At 37.6% G+C, this 17581-nt stretch overlaps 1 protein-coding gene across 4 annotated transcripts in view; it reads right to left on the reverse strand.

The window, feature by feature from the left end:
• Window positions 1–17581, reverse strand: part of PIK3C2A (phosphatidylinositol-4-phosphate 3-kinase catalytic subunit type 2 alpha) — a 53961-nt gene that overhangs the window by 32709 nt on the left and 3671 nt on the right. For 2 of the 4 annotated variants that reach the window (XM_056353320.1, XM_056353321.1), the window contains exons 2-4: window positions 8702–9879; window positions 2793–2893; window positions 971–1128 (exon numbers count right to left, since the gene is read on the reverse strand). In XM_056353320.1, coding sequence (XP_056209295.1) covers window positions 971–1128; window positions 2793–2893; window positions 8702–9793 — 1351 coding nt within the window. In that variant the 5' untranslated portion in view covers window positions 9794–9879. Of the gene's footprint in view, window positions 1–970; window positions 1129–2792; window positions 2900–8701; window positions 9880–17581 lie in introns of all 4 variants that reach the window. The other 2 variants (XM_056353318.1, XM_056353319.1) reach the window with 1 other exon arrangement.

Raw genomic sequence — 17581 nt, forward strand, 5'->3', positions numbered from 1 at the left:
CCTGAGAGCTTTTCCAATAGAACAGCTAGTTTAAGCATAATAGAGCAACTTCCTAGCTTTTGAGAACAACTGACTAAAGCATCTACAGTGTTAACAGATAAGGAACCACATGATAAAAAAACACCACAGCATAGCTCCACTACTAGCAGACATGGTCTGGGAATGGGAACCCTCACAAGGGCTAAGAGGTCACAACAGTATAGAGGCTAAAATCTAAGTTGCTCCTGAGGTACATTAACTAACTGTTATTTTATCACCAAGAACTGTCACAAGTTGGCAGCATCCAGAGTTACTGCCTTTAATACAAATATGCTGTGCAGTCTTGACTGCACAAAGAATAAGTTTATGTACAAGAACAAGACAAACCTAAGAGTCCCACCGCAAACTAATACTCCCAGTTACCCACAGAACTGGGCCACCTAGTTGTGGCATATCACAACAGTATTAGTTTAGTGTTTGTGTTCATAAGCATACATTGAAGTAATAGGTAAATTCAGTGTTTATTCATACTTCCCAACAGCGATTTGTCCAAATTTTTAGATAGCTTGCAAGAGTTTAAACACATGTTAGAGTGTTGAAATAAAAAATTCAATTGAAAGTTAATAGTCTCAGTCCTGGTGTCATTGTCCCCTCAATTACCATAAAGTAGGTCAAACTCTTGAAAAAACTGTTTTAACATTCCAGCTGTGGATAGAATAGTGCTTTTGGTTTGTTCAGCTTTCCTTTTACAAAAAAAAAAAAAAAAAAAAGTGTTTCACTTTTAAAAGGTTTCAAATACCTTCTGATGGACACTGACCCAGAATGCGGTTCTTTCTTCAGTTACCTTTTCCCCATTCCCCACAAGCAATCCACGCACCCGAGCCCCCGGGGATTACACAACCTGAAAGCCGCTGGCCTAGACTGAGCGTACAGTCTTAACCCACCATTCTAAGCCTTACAACAAACTCCAATTTAAAAAGCAGCAACATACCATCACACGTAAAAGTTACTGGTTGCTGGAATTCTTCAATTTCTATAGAAACCTTGATACTGGCACTCTCCCCACTTATACTTCTTTGCAGCATGATTGGACTCAGCACAAAGCCTGGATTTGTTTGCCGATTAGTGTAAGGAAACTTGGTCCTCAATCTGAAAGTAGAGAAGGTTTATGAAACATTGGAATGGATAAGTCTGAGGCTACAGCAAAACAACACAGTAATAACCACAAGCCAGAACAGTAAAGACTAGCTTTTTACCAAAATTGTATGTGCAAAACACCATTTAGTTTTTTGCTCTCAACAGAACACTGCCCACAGTATTTATACAAGTAGTAGTTAGGAAAAAAACCCCTAGCTTATAGTTAGACACATTTTCTATGTAGCTTAAAATATTTAATAGGTCAATGCTTACAGGACACATCCAGCTTCTGTAGAAGCTGCACTCTAAAATGGTCTAAAGGCTAATCCACAGCATTTACTAAAAATTAATTTTTAAAAAGTACTTCTTTTATGCACAAAAGACCACAAAACTCTTTACACATTTCAGTTTTTGGAAGTCTAATCTGAACTTAGATACTATACAGAAGTTAGTTATTCCAAGTAGTAGAAGTTAAGAAAGAGGCCTAAATTAAGGAAAGGGCTTTTATTTAGGACATGATCAGTATAAAACATTCACCTACTAATGAACAGGCAGTACTTTGATGCCGGCTTTTAGTTTTTAATAGCTGCTATTTAAAAAGGATGAAATGATCTAATCTTAGCCTTCTGCCAATATTGTAGTATTATTACAGGCGATTAAGAACAGAACTCATCTATAATGGTCACCTATTTCATCATCTTGATTACCGACAACAGCATGAGTAGAAAAAAGGAATCCCTCTCGCTTGTCCAGTCAAGAATCCATCAGCATTTTAAGCACTGGGTCTTGAAAGAAAGGGCAACAACCAGATCTAACTATAAACTGTTGCAACAAGCCTATTTTATGCGAGCTTTGACATGTTGTTCACCAGTAAGTTTCACAGGTATAAGAATTATCATTGGGTTTACGGAGTTTCCTTCCATTTTGTAAACATTCCTGTATTAAAAAGTAGCTGCTATCCTTCAAATTCTAAGATCTCTATTTCCCCCCATTATTTCTTGGATTTTGATCTTGAGAGGAGGGAAAAAGGCAAGACACCTAGTTTGTCTTCTCTAGGAAAACAGAAGAAATATTTTTTTTAAAAAAACAGACTCATTAAGTCATGGCAGTAACCAAACAATAAAGGAGAATTCTGGTTGATTAAGTCCCATCTTATTTGCTAAGACCGTCGAGAAATTTCACCACCTGAACAAAGCAGGAACAAGTTTATTTCTCACAGAATTCCAGTTGTGAAAGCAAAATAATGAAAGCATTTAAGGGTTAGAAAGTTGAAGTTACAGGATTTAGTGAGATGCATCAGCTAAGAAAGACTTCAAATTCTTTCGAAACAAATTGTATTAAAAAAAGACAGAAGACTACACAGAAAAAAATAGTTTGATGATAAAGTATTACAAAAACAAGGAAAAGACTGAGAGGAAAGTTACAGGACCAAAAGAATAAAGATGACACATAATAATCCAAAAGTACTGAACACCTTAACAATTCTGTTGCATTTTTGAGAAAACAAGACAAATCCAGGAAAAACTGGGATTAGAAAAGGGAAAAGGATACATACTGAAACCTGCCCCATCAAGCAAAAAAAAAAAAAAAGCTGCCTCTGTCAATCTAACTGAGAATTAGTTACTTAGCTTTTCTTTTTCCTTCTGAAAGCTAATTTGTGTTCAGTAATTTCTTACTTTGTAATTGCTTGAGAAAAAGCTGACAGTTCTTGATTCTGCCCTTCAATTTCTTGGAGAAGCACGTTTCCTGACAGCATACCAGTGGTCCCATTGTCTTTCTGCAACTCAAAGATAATACAGTATTTAAATAGCTGCAAATGTACTCCTAGAGCCAGCAAAGCCACGTGTAGACTATAGATTTTTCAGAAGTCTGAAGTTTACTATTAGCTTTAGGTCTACTTCTATAAGGAGAAAAAAAATGTATATAATTAAGTTGAACAGTAAAGGTTTGCCGGACCAGTGACTCCTTTACAGAAGGTAGTTTGACAGCATCATTATCAGGTAACAAAGTTGCAAACATAACAGTTCCCAAGCTCCCAGCAGTGACCTGTTGCATTAGAACGTGGCTAGATTTTGCTGAACCAGAGGAGGAAGACAAACAAATGTTTTTTCCGCCACTTGTGCGATTCAGCTTTCAGTACAGTCCCAGAAAGAACCGCTACACATCAGCTCTGCCCATGATTACCTTTTCCTACAAAGCAGGAAAAGATAAATTGTACACCGGAAGGAAGCAGTGTTCAGAACACTAAACTCTGAACCGATCTCATGGTATCAAGTTACTGCTGTTTTAATCCCTTATGCTGTACACACGTGCCAGCTCCCAAAAATGTAAACCACATCTTTGAAGCATCTCATCTAAGAAACAATTGCTAAGGAACTTCAGTTTCAAGTAACAAAAATCTAGTAAGCTTTAAAAACAAAAAACCAACCACAAATAAAAAACCCTGAAGCAGTTTTTAATCCGTATCTGTTTCCGATCCAATTCAAAATACAGCCATACAAATGCTAGTGTAAGCAAAAGGGAGAAAGCAGCTGGGGCAGCCAGTGGGGCTGAGATGGAACTCAATTATCTGTAGTCTAACAGCCTCCACCGAAGCATTCGTGGAACTCCAGCAAAACGCTCCCTGGAATAAATAGATTCTGAAGAGTTTGCTCACATCCAACCCAGGGTCACTGTGCATAAAGGATAAAGACTTCTGACCAGTTACATTTTACACCCAGTGCTTTTTTGCAAGGCTTACAGAAATTTTTAATACATCCACCCATGGGTCCAGGGGAAAAAAAAAAAAAAAAAAAAGGAGAAAAAAAAGAAAAAAAGGCAGATGGCCCTATGGTTTTTCTGAAAAGCATTACTATTCATTACGATTTCAAACATGAATAAAACTACTATGTGGGTTATTTATTATTAACTGACAAAGTTAGCCAAGCATCTAATTTCATTACAGCATATCAGACAATATAGTCAAATTAGACCATCTCAGAAAAGGGGTCAAATTGTAACATGCAGAGCTAAGGACTATCAGGTCTTTTTCTGTTAGGATTTTTTTTTTTCCTCAAAATTGTTCAAGCAGTATAGCATAAACTTGGAAGGGATAATATATGCAACCTGTAATTGCCACTTGAATCTCATTTAAACCTAGTTATTTCAGCTAAAATACTGGTTTCATGACCAGTTCAAAAGGATAAATTCTATGTAATTGGGGATTAGCCATTAGGAGCAGGAAGCTGTGAAGTCACAAAACCTGCAATGAGACTCAGAGGCACGTACAATGACTAAAATTTAGAAAGGTTCTTTTATTCTAACATTTCAGACAAGTTCTGTAACATAAAAATACTTCTGGGCAACTGCACCAGACTTGCTGACAAACCTGTGCAATTGTACCTAGTACATGCCTTCTTCAAGCAATTACACAATAACAAAACAAAAAGATCATACAAGGGAACAGGAAGGTAACATACCAAGTCAAAGGTAAACACCTCCGATAAGGATTCAATGAACCACTAGTCAGCACTCCACACAGAACCCAATCATTTCAAATCAAGAAGGTGGCTATACAAATGTTAAGTTTTCTCTGTTTAAGAACTCTTTTTGAATTTAAGTAACACTACAATCAAGTACTCAAAGTACTCTGCAACTCTAACCAGAGTATAAAAGCAAGGGGATTACTTAAAAATCACACCAGTGATGCAACATTGCCACTTTATGCCATTACGTGACACTTTTGAATTATTTACAGCAAAATTTGCAGGTTATTCTACTGTTAAATTCAAAGTTTAGGGAACTACAGGCCATTTGTATACATGTAAGTTTTGCCAAAAAAAATCTAATGTAATGAGCAAAGGAGAAAAACAAAAGGTTAATTTAGTTACCCATAGTTGACCTCGGGTCATATTTGGCAAAGGAGAAAAACCTATGTTATTACACATATATATTGCTGGAAATTACCTGCTGGAATATTAAGAACACTAAATTCCTTCTTGCTTTTATAGTTTAATTTCAATACTAATTTTTGATTACTTTTTGGAAGTATTTCAGGAGGATAAACTTTGACAAATTAAGAAATCTACTTAAAATACACTGTACTCAGATGATTAGAGTTTTGAACAACAAGTAAGATTTGAATTTCTTTAACTTCCAGATGAGCAAATCTAAGGGGTACAAAAGCTATCAGTCAAGCAGGAAATAACTTTTAAGAAAGGACTTCAGGCCAAACTAAATAAATAGTTCAGTACAGCCTGCAAAAACAATTACTCTTAACAATAAAAAAAAACCAAACTCAGTAATTTACCAGAAGTCAAGTTAATTAAGTAAATTAAATCCTACCAGTACATAAGGCCACAAGACTCTTCAGCTCTGTGGAGAGGAAAGCTAGAGAAAACACCACCTAAAATAGGACAAACTGATGATCTTTGCCTCTGCTTTCAGATAGGAGAGTCACAAACACTGAAGTGTTTAAAGGGGAATACTGAATATATAGATACTTCATCAAATATGAGGCAAAACTCAAAGCAACCTGTTGATTCAAGAGATTAAATAGAGTATGTTAGAATCTATATGACTAGGATTTTTTACTAATAGTTTTGTTTAAAGGGTCAGTGAAACTGGGTTATTCAGGGGGGAAAAGAATGATCCAGACTAGTTAGGATGCAAGACTTACATACTTTGAAGGAAATACATACCTGTAGGTAAATGGCATAAGATACAAGCGAACTGTCAAAAAGAGGCTACATAACTCAGCTCCTACTATACCACCAGATGGAAAATTATTTAAGCTAGAAAATAAAGTAGCAGCACAGGATGGACAGAAGATAAAGCAGAAGCCACAGGTTATGTTGAAAGGATATCCATTTGAAAGACTCTCTTTAAATCTACCTATTATCTTCTTTAATAACGGCACAAGCAGCAGAAATAACCCTGGTGATAATTTACAGTCTTGTATTATAATCCAGACTCGAACTGGAGTATTATGCCAAAACTGGTTAACCACAGACTGGAGGAACACAAGCGAGAAGTAGATCTTGAACCTTCAATGGGGCATCCACTGCAGGACTCTGCTATAAATTAAGAACTTGTTTGAAAAAGCTGGTGGCTTAAGAAAATCAGAAATACTGACTACGGGATCAGTAAGTGCTGTTGTGAACGCATCATGAATAAAGCAAATGCAGTAAGACTGTATCAAGCAGAATACCCCTACCTGTAACGAGGGTGTAGTTATGCCACCGTACATGGCACACACGTGGTACACTGTGCTCTCACACAGAGCGCTAAAATTCTTTTAAGTCATCTTCAAAAAAAAAAGTGACAGGAAAGAGTATCACACAGAGCTTGCAACGAAACCTGACAGAAAGTCAGTGTCTCTTGTAACATGTTGAGGTGAACATCAAAAGGGTTCTTTATCTGAAATACCTGCTGTTCCATCCTGTTAAGGACATTTGGTAAGAGCTAGTTAGGAATGCATTTCTGCTGAAAATCAGATGACTGATGAGGACTGCGAGGGGCTAGAACAGTCAAAAATAGCAGGAGGAAAACACCACGTGAAGGCAGAGCTTAAGTATTATATGAATCAGTTAACATGTGATCCACAAATAGCATGGGATTGGGCCTGATGAACAGAAGAGACCTTTTTAAATCCTGCATTCTTGAAAAAAACCCTGGAATCTATAAAAACATACTTCATTCAGCAACAGTCAAATACTACTTTCTACAGACACCACCTCAGAAGCACCGATCCAATATAATCTAGCTATTGTAGTTAATGGTTTCATTACAACGAACCAAACACCGCTGGAAAACTTACAAACACATCACTAGATAGCATGACAAACTGAAGCAGCAAACTGCTGTAGACCCCAAATTTACACACCTTTCCAAATACTAGGAAATAACCAAGTTCACATATCACAGCTCAGCAGTGAGTGGAAAAAATAAAATCCAAGTTCAACTAAAGATCTTCACACATGTATGTTAAAAATGCAATCCCTTAAAGACAAAGGTAAAGGGATTTTTTGGGTTTACGTGGGTTTTTTGTCCTTCGCCACTGGCCTTCTATTAAACTTTTGCCAGCATCTGAAAGCTAGCCCAGAAAAAAAACCAGGAAAACCTTCAGAAGAGGAGCCAAAAATTTCACTTCAATAACAATTTAGACAGCTCTTTAAGCGAAAGTCTAGTAAAATATTCCTTTTTCTGAGAAAAAAAAAAAACCTCGCTCAGCTTGGGGGAGGAAGAATTAAGGGAGCAATGTGGAAAACATCCTTGCCCGATACCAGTTGTTTTTTATGGCATGTCCCTGGCCTATTAAAACACCTAGAAAGACAACACCTAAGAGTCAAAACAGCTGCCATCCAAAGTCTCCAAGGCGAACAGATCTTTTACCTTCTGACCAGTTCCTACAAATACTTTTTTTCCTGTGATTATCACCCCTACCAGGGTTTTAACTTTTCCACTGAAGACTTCTTCAGTCTCTGTACTCTCCCTATCAAAAAATAAAAATACAAAAGTATTCACATTCACTTTCTAGTGACGTGACTAATACTTAAAAATGTAACATCTTGGTTTATGATGAAATTATCACAGAAAGAATTTTAAAGGATAGGAATAGGTAAATAATCCATAGTCATTCACAAGACTTGGAAAAGGGTAGGATGCACTTACGGGGGCATCATTAACCAGATGAGATTGCGACGGTATTGATCATCTGCTTTACGGTTTAGTTTTGACACACACTGCATGTGCTCAATGTACAAAAATGATGAGCATCATAACTAAAGCCTCTGTTGACATTTTTGTCTTGAAAGTTTTATGAAAGTAATCCTGATCCTGGAACAGAAGTCAGCCTTTTGCCCTGCCTGATAAAAATATCACATCACACAAAGATGGTCTTCCTTCTTCCAGAACAGAAGTGCAGGGTTTCTGACCCGACAGGCATCCAACCTTCCAGGATAATATAACCAAAATGTTCAGTTGCATGATCTCTAGCACTCCTGCACAGGTAGAAAGCTTTCTACCTACGAAAAAGTTGCAGTGGTCCTATGAAAGACTGCAAGTGATACTGGGAGTACAGAAAATAGTTTTCACTATGCCACTTATCTTTCTGTTTTAACTTTTTTATATATAAAAAAAAGTTGACAGATTCTAGTAAAAGGCAAAAAAAAATTTCTTTCTTCCCCCCCTGCCAAAATCTGAGATCAAGGCTGCTCAAGATAAAGCTTTAAGTGTCTTACTTTGTATCTTTTTATGGTGCAGTATCATGGGAATTGCTCATTAATTTAAATGTTTATCAACATAATTTAAATACTGAATTGTTCTAATGATTATTTCCATTTGTTTGTGGTGTGCTGAAAAACACCAGCTTCCTCAGTAAATGTGGAAAGATTACACAAGACTAGAGTTATTTTGGGATTTAGTTCAGTAGTAATGTTCAATTTTCTGAGTATCATTAATACATACATACACCATTAACATCACACTATTTGGACACTGCTCAAGCCAAGTAAATATATAAATAAATCCAGACCTTACAGTGTCTCTAAACACTGTGATTAATCTTTACTATTATACTGCAACTTACAAATAATTATTTACATACCTGTGATGTTTGGCCCTGTAGCTTTGCAAGTTGAGTTGTTCGCATGTTTAAGGACTGGCTCCTCGTAACTGTTGCTCCAGATGATTTCCCATTTACTTTTCTTTCCAGATGACAAGTTACTAACAGCTTCTCTTCTAACAGCACAGCATCCCATGGATCTTCAGCAGTCATACTCAAAGCCCTCTCTCCATCATTCTCTACATTTAAAGTCTCCACACTATCCACCTTCGGTTTACTTAGAGGATCCAAATCTAACCAATCAAATTTACTAACATCCCTGCAGCTTTCCGAGGGTGGTAGGTTAGAAACTGCAGACTTTATAGCAGTCACTTCCAAGTCTGTGCTTGACTTCCCATTTTTCAGAAATTCTGAGGTGCTTGCAATTTTGTCAAACACCTTTGCCATTTCTGGTGTAAGTACTGGTACGGGAGGATATATAGGTAGGCTTCCTTGTGGATGGAAAGGTGTAATAGCTGCCGGTGGGTATGAAATGTATTGCAACTGCCTTGGAAGACCAAGATAAATAGGTTCTCTAGAGTGATAGGAGGACATACTTGGATGGAATCCATTCTGAAACACACCAGTCTGTTTTGTGTAAGAAGCTGAGGGGTAAATAGGAGGTAAAGTGCATGTCACAGGTGCTGGTGTCCCAGGCATCCACTGTCTTCTTTGACTCGTAGGCCCAAGATAAAATTGTGAAGACACAGATGGGCTCAAAATAGGACTTACTGGTAATGTAGGTACTTTACTAGATTCAAAAGTGTCATCCAGCAACAGTTTCTCTAGTTCAGCATGCGTAAGCTTCTCTATGTCAACAGTACTTAGTTTATCTTCCATGCTCTTGGCATCAGACTCTGGAAACACCATGAGATCATGGTCCTGTTTGCTATGAGTCTGTGCTTTTTGTCTGGTGCTACTTAAAGAATGAAAAGTTTGTTTATTACCAGCTACACCTCTTTCTTTCTGCATCTTAGCTAATGCCTCAGCTTCCATCTGCAATGCCTCCTCTTTGTCCACATCTTTTGACCTTGCAGCTGCCACAGAAGGTGATGAGCGCTGTTTAAATCCATTGCTACTGGATATCTGGGCCATACCGCAAGAGCGGATATCCACTTAAAGAAGCAACACTTCCCTTGTACTGGTTGTCTACTCTTGGCTTCGGAAGAGACTTAGCAGATCTGAAAAGGAAATGAAGCATTAGAAACACATAAAAGAGATCATATGGGGAGAACTACACAGTCACACGTCACCAACTGACAAGGTTGCACGTGTTCTCCAGAAACCCAGGACATTTTAAAATTTTAGAGACCTTTTTTTGGCCAGGGGTGGGGTGGGTGGTATCAAACAAACAAACAAACAAAAAAAAGCAACACAATTACTTTCACAGCCTTTGAATTAACCGAGACCGATTTATTCTTCTTACTAGTACCTACCAGGAGATAATTACCTGGTTTCTTTTTGCACCACCAAACCTAAGACATAGAAAAGCAACATTCAGATACCTAACTGTTCACAGATTTGAACCATTCTGCCCATCTCGCCAGGTTCAATATCAGAAGCAGAAATCATTCTAAAGACTATACAAATATCTAGCATTGATAAAGCACACTGTCAAGAAAACGTCCAGTGTTACTTCAATTTATTACAAAAACAACAGGCCTATCAAACTGCTATTCGACAACTGTGATGGTCATAATGATGCTGAAGGCCCTCCCTTCCATTGGAAAGATACCATTGCCTCTAAACAAGAGAAAGTAATGCTTACGAAATGCTGTTTTTTGAACAAGCAAGATAAGTGATTTAAGTACAGCTGCTTATTAAGGAATCCCTTTAATAGCCCCTTAAAGGAAGCCTCATTCACCACACAATAAGGGAAGAAACTGTGAAAGGTCACTTTTGCCTAAAGGCCAGCACCAAGAAATTGGAAAAATCTAAGATGTCAATCTCGTGCTCAGTACTATTATTCAAATTCCCATATTCACCACAATATCTATTCATCTTCACTAAAATAATCTTTAAAGAGATTACCACAAGAACTATGTTACTTTTCAATATTATTTCTACTTTATTCTACAGCTTTTACACACAGCCAGGTTAAAGTTGAATACAGGAGATAAGGTGTCTTCCAGCAACAGTCAGTATATATATCAACTAGCAAGATAAAAATCATAGGAGGTTTACATAAACAGCAATCTTCATTAAAACACAGTTTCACTGAACTTCGATGAGCCCTTGAGATGTAAACCATCATGGGTTTAAGTCATGCAACAATCTACAAATCAGAAAAGTTGCCTCTGCAGCAAATAATTTAAATAGCTGAGAAAAGATTCTGTCTTTATGTTCCCTGCTATTCACACCCTTTAAAAGGGTTTTGGTTTTTTGGGTTTGGTCCCCCCCGCCCCCTTGAATCAAACCAGAGATGTGCTTTGAACAAACTGACTGTACTCCTGTCTACGTGGTGAATTCACAGCAAGATTCTTACCAGATTTCCAGCAGATTCTTTAAATTCTTTAGAACAAAAGCTTGGCTGGTCTTACCTAGCTCATTTTAGTGGCTTACTATACTGTGAAGGGCAGACATCTTTAAAAGAGGTTCTATACATTTCAGCTGACACTGAAAACAAATTCAGGTGAAGCCCTTCACAAAGCAAGATTAAACCAGAACTCACATTACAGGTACCAAGACAAGATTTAAATGAAAGAGGGTATCTTCATAAAGACCAAAACAGTGAAAGACTAACAAAGCTATAAAAGCGTTAAAGCCACAAAATAAAGCCCTGGGGAATAAAGTCCTAAGGAGGAACTTTGGAAGTTGGTAATGTACCCATTTCATGAGATAATTATATTCAACAAAGACAAAGTCTATGGAAAAAAGCCAACAACAGATCCTTTTCCATATAACATAATAAACTGCAGAGTTTTTCATTAAAACTGCAAATATTGCCATTAGGAAGAAGCCCTATCCCACCTACTGCCTATCTGCAAAGCTGAGTGTTGAACCCAATCAGGGAACTGATTAAAAAACCCTCAACCAAACCCCAAACTTTTTTTGCTGGGTTCCTTTATAGACAGTGCAGATCCCTGGTGCCGTTTACAGCACAGCTGTGGTCTTCAACAGCATTAGGTTATTCACTGTCCTGTTTGCAGGACAGTCATTCTAAACACTCTCCTAAAGATGTACTGAGTATTTTGCAATTGGTCTAAGCCTACTAGCCACAGATAACACCCTAACGAGAAGTCTAGTATGCTTTACACCAACTGCTCCAACTACCTAGATATCCAAGCAGGCTTTGATCTCTTTGTTAACTTACGGCTGGTTAAGATTGCCATGTCAAATTTTCAAATGCAAGAACATCCTGACTTATGAAGTCCTCCCAGTAATTCCCACTTGGCTTTTCTAAGAAACAGCAGCATGAGGTAAGTGCAGTTTTCATAGTCTTGCTGTTGTCTAAGGATTCCAAATAGCAGCAGGGTTTTTTCTCCCTAAATTTTATTCACAAATCTAAAGTAAGATCATACTTTCTGAGACTATTCAGAACTGGGCTACAACTTTGAAGAAAATTATCAATGCATTCTGGTGCTGCTTGATAGTTACAATGGTAAGTGAATTTTCTTAAGGAAAAAAATAGCAAGATCACATGGTCTTCAAAGTAACTATATATAACAACAACTCTGGCTCCTTAAAAAAAAAAAAAAGTAGAAAACCTTATTTTTCCGCTGCAATCGACAGCTTTGATCTCCATACTCGCCAAGCAGTCTGCTACTCACAAGAGGTTACTGTTCCACAAAGTCATGACTGCAGATAAACATACATTCCTCAGCACTCAGACATGGTTCACAGCCACTGCAGCACATTCATTCATAACATCTAGAGAATCCCAATCGCTCAATAACTGCTTGTTTATTGTACAATTTCAAGTTAGTACTGCATTTTTGTCAGTGTATGACTGCACACTTGCACTGACAAATCCAGTGACCTCTAGTAAGAGGAATATTCACATAACCACCACTACTAATAAAAGTCAAATTTTATTTTTGCAAGAGTCTCATCAGCATACATACACTTAATTTGATTGCTGTATTTAAGCCCTGGCCTTGGGAAACTTCTAAAACTAAATCAATGTATACATTTCTGACAAATTTTGTAAGCAGACTGCAGTTTTAAAATCAGGTTTTAACTTCAGACTGTTTGAAAAAAGTCTGAAAAAGTTGAAATAGTTTTAGGAAAACTTTGTCCCGCATGCCAGTTTAAGCAGTAAATTCACACAATAAAACATCAGAAGAAAAGCTCCGTAGGCATACACATGATTAAGATAAAGACAGACCTACTTTTAAATGCTAACTACACCACAACAGTTAACATTTCCACATAAGTTCAGCTTCACTTTGAACTTGTGACTTATTAGGCATCGAAGTTCAAAGGCAGAGAGCAAGCCGAAATTAAACTTCTCCAACATTTACAAAAAAGGGCAAATTCCATTTGGACCATCTATCAGCAGGGAACGCCTCTTTAACACTCGGGAGAGTATGTCTCGATTCAAATCCCAGAAACATGAAAACCAGACACCTGAGCCATTACTGAGCCCACCGTAGGAATTCACATAAAGTTTGCAACAACTGGAGGTCATCGGAAGACCTAGAAGTAATCCTTGAAGAGTCAGGATTGTTCTCATCTCAACTGCTGCCCGCTATTTAAAGTAACAGTAATAATTAGTTTTCAACTGTCACTCTGTTCACCTTCAAAAGCACAACTCTGTTTCCAAAGACTTAAAGAATCATTCAAATGCTGCTTTTTTTTTTTTTTTTAAGGAAAATTAGAATCAAATTTCTGTTAGACCTTCAGTTGCAAGTGATAAAACAATCTCCTACACCACTTCCCACCTAAATCTGAAATTAAATAGGCAAATTCATACTTTAGACAAAGTCACCGTATTTACACTGCCCTAGCAGTAACTCACTGATATTGTGTGGTTCTTTTAAAATCATGTCTAAAAACCTCAACCACCTGATTTATCCACAGCCTTTACAAAAGCTGATCTGCCTCTTGCAGTGAGACTCAGTCAACTTTAAGCAGTATTTTCTTTAAGTATTTGACCAGATGTCATCAGACACAAGTCTGCAGATCTCCTTCTCTGGCTCCAGTCTAGCAGAGTTACCCTACATGGAACACTTCCTTGGTGGCAATTTTGAATAAATGTGTTTAGCGTCCAAAGTTGATTTGCTCAGTCAAGTACCTGTATATTGCTATGTAATTTTGAGTACTGCTCGTTACTTTATTTCAAAGGAGTAAAACATTCCTTGAAAAAATGTTTAAAATGCAATTAAAAACCTTCATTAATGTCAAGAAGCAAGGCACAGCAAGACGTCTGACCATCTCCTTCAGATCAAAGCCTCTACATGGAACAGAAATTTCAATCTAGATTTTCACTTAGAGAGGCTTACGAAAAAAAAAAAAAGATACTTGCATGTGCACTAATCTAGCAAATACATAAAGCTGAAACCATGAAGAAATTTTCTTCTGAGGAATTCATAGGTTTTTGGTAAAAAAAATTAGGAGAATCAATATAGGACATTACATGTCTACCAGAACAGAGATTCCTAAAACTGAAATTAGTTTCCTATTTTAATGATCAAGGGATGATTTTATCAGAAATAAATCCTGTTACTTTGAGCACAGGTAATCTCATCATCTGCTCACATACATGTTGACATTCTTTTCCACTTAAAATGAATTGCACAACTTCTTGAAAAGACCCAAGGCTTTTAACATTCTATTTATAATTCTACTGCTAAACAAGCACAGAACGTATTATTTGTTAATTCTTAAGAAATACTTCATAGTTATCGTAAAATCAGTGCACATAAATTCCCTAGAGACCAAGTACTAAATACAGAAGCAATGATAACAAGTCAGACCATTTCCTGCATTCCTTATAAAGTTATGCCCTGACATACACTTGTTTTGAGGAAGCTCTAGCTACTGTAATTTTCACAATAACTCCATGAATACTTTGCCTTTAACTAAAAAAATCAGATTTGAGGCATTTGCCTAACATCAAATGATAGCTAACTTAAGAATTAACAAATCTTGCCTGCATACCAGAGATGGTAGCAGTTTTATGGGACACCAGGGAAAACGTCGCAAATAAAGGCAGCAGTAATATACTATGGAAAGTACTAATCATCTGGAAAGGAATTCATAGCAAGACATTTGCCACAGCAGGAAAACTCCTTAGCAAGAAAAGCACCCCCTTACAGAGGAGATTAACACAGTTTAACGAAAAGATTGAACGCATTTTGGTTTGGGTCACATCTCCAAAATCTTCAAATACAGTTTCAGTAGCTTAAATGCATGCACAATTTTTAATTTAGCACAAACTCTGAACCAGCACTCATTTATGTTTTGCTCAAATCCTTCAGCTCACAAATACCTGAACATCTGTACTGAGACCAGTGACCGCATCTCTTACCTGTGAAACTACTTTTCAGATGTAAATGAAACTTCAAAATCCTCTCAAAACCTCTGTTCTTGACAAGCTAGGTAAGAATAGGATGCTTTCAACAGTAGAACAGGAAGCATCCAGGAACGCTTGCAGGTCTTTCAAAATTGGCAACAAATCCCTTGAAAAATCCAGCCTTGACTGCTTTGGTGCTTATAAAAACACTTCTGAACTCTTCCATTTAATTTTCATCCAGGACACTGTGCAGAAGACAATGATAGATACAACATACTTTAACCGTAGAACCTTGACTTTTTGATCAATGCTCCAAGAGAGACAAAGGGTGAAAGCACCTGTCATGATGTTCCAGTCAAATCTCAGGGTAGGCAGCTACAGCTACCTATAGATCACGTATTTTCCACTGCCACAAAGTGCTCTTCCCCTTCTTGAACCAGCTGTTTGCACCATTAGCCACTGCAAGCCACACCACCAGCAGATGTGGATACATACAGATTTAGTACAGTATACTTGCAAGCTTCTTCAGTGTATTTGTGCTGTTATACTCCTCTCCTGAAATTCTGACCCCAATCACCACTTCATTTAACTCTGTTGAAGAAACAGGGGTCTTAAAGATAACTAAATTCCATGTAAGTTTCCCAAAAGCAGGCAACCTGACACCACCAAGAACACCGGGTGTCACAGCTAGAAGAAACCAGTAACATGAGCTCATATTATTGGACACCACAGATTTACTACCAGGATAATTTTTATAAATGCTTGAATCATGGCAAGAAAGCCTTAAAGCCAGTCAGCTGAAGACACAAATCAACCAGAAACTTGACATCAGTTCTATCAGCTGTAGAACTACTCACCAACTTGTGCATCTCTGTATCTCTCCCTATGTTGCTCCTAGCTCTCCAACAGCATACCTGCAATTCTGCTCCTGCCCAGTACTTTCTGGATGCAGATACCAGAAAAAGCAATAATGAAACTGATGGCATCTCAGGCTGTTCTGATGCACTTGGCCAAGGCTTTTTTTTCCATGCCTTACAGCCAAGCCTATTACCAGCATTGTTTGACAAAGGCTAAGAATTTTAGATCTGTTGCAATGTTTCCCCTTACAGAATAATGCTTTCATATCCACTCCTCCTGTTTCAGAAGCCTGCCTTCAAAACCTTTTTACTCATTCTCTTGCTTTTCAGCCACCTCTGAAGTTTTCCACCAATCCCTCTTTTCAAAGCACCTGAAAACACTCCTGCTGTACAAAATATTCCACAAAGTATCAGCATTTGCTCCTGGTTTGGGGTTTGGGGGTTTTATTATTTTTTAAGTAATGCCACTGCCCCAAATATTTTGATTCCACAGCTGAACAATTTGTGCAGTAATCCATGACTTGCAAGATATTTTTACGCTCGAGTATCATTTTTGTGGAACAATGAAGAGTGGAAGGGGCCTCAGGGGGTCTCTAGTTCTTTTACCTGCTCAAAGCAGGGTCAGCTATGAGAAGGTGACAAGGGTGCTTGGGGTTTTATCCAGGCAGCAACACTGCAGACAAAGTTTTAGTTATTCATACAGTGCAGGCCTGACCACAGCAGAGCATGACATTACCGAGAGCATCCATCTGTACTAGTTCCACTAATTCCAATACCAGTAATGCTAAGCAGAAGGCAGACAACATTTTAAGCTACATAGCCAGTTCAATCAAAAGTACAGAAAGCGTCTAGAGCATGGGGAGGGGGGGACAGAGAAAAGAAGAAACATTTGTGCTGTCTGCTTTAATTACATAAAGAGAGATGCTCAAACACTTCCCATATAGTTTTATAACATTCTACATCATAGAGAACCATAGTAAAACCCCAATTTTCTTAAGGTATATCCCTAGAAGTAAGCCCTGCAAATATCCTCCCAATGTCACAAAGCATTCAAAAATGCGGGAAGTCAATGATGCAACGTACAGTGGCTATTAACATAAGCAGATGAAAACAACCCTCTCTCACAAAGATCCTATTCTATTCCCTGTGCAGCAGTGCACAGTATACACCTTCAACAAAGCATAACCAAAAAATTAGTAGCATAGGGAGAAAAAAAAAACCAAACATGTCACCATAGCTCTGTCCCAGATTTAACTCCATTATCACTGTATCAGGATCAACCTAGCAGTCTAACCAAATGTAATTCTGCTGTGGTAGCCAAATTATTTCTACCACTTACTTCAGTAGATGGGTCTCCCCCTCAGGCAGGAAACTTGCAGTTTCAGTTATAACCAGCAAATGCTTCTTAGTCACAAACCTAATTATTTACAAAAGCATTAAGCAGAACTGTTTATTATTTGATAGAGCAAATGCACTGTTCGCACGTACCTTTTTGCTTTATACATTAGAAAATACTAAATGCTTATTAGATATATTGATTCAATGATGATTTTTTTTTTAAACACTACA

Source organism: Falco biarmicus, chromosome 10, assembly GCF_023638135.1.
Source record: "Falco biarmicus isolate bFalBia1 chromosome 10, bFalBia1.pri, whole genome shotgun sequence".
Taxonomy (NCBI): domain Eukaryota; kingdom Metazoa; phylum Chordata; class Aves; order Falconiformes; family Falconidae; genus Falco; species Falco biarmicus.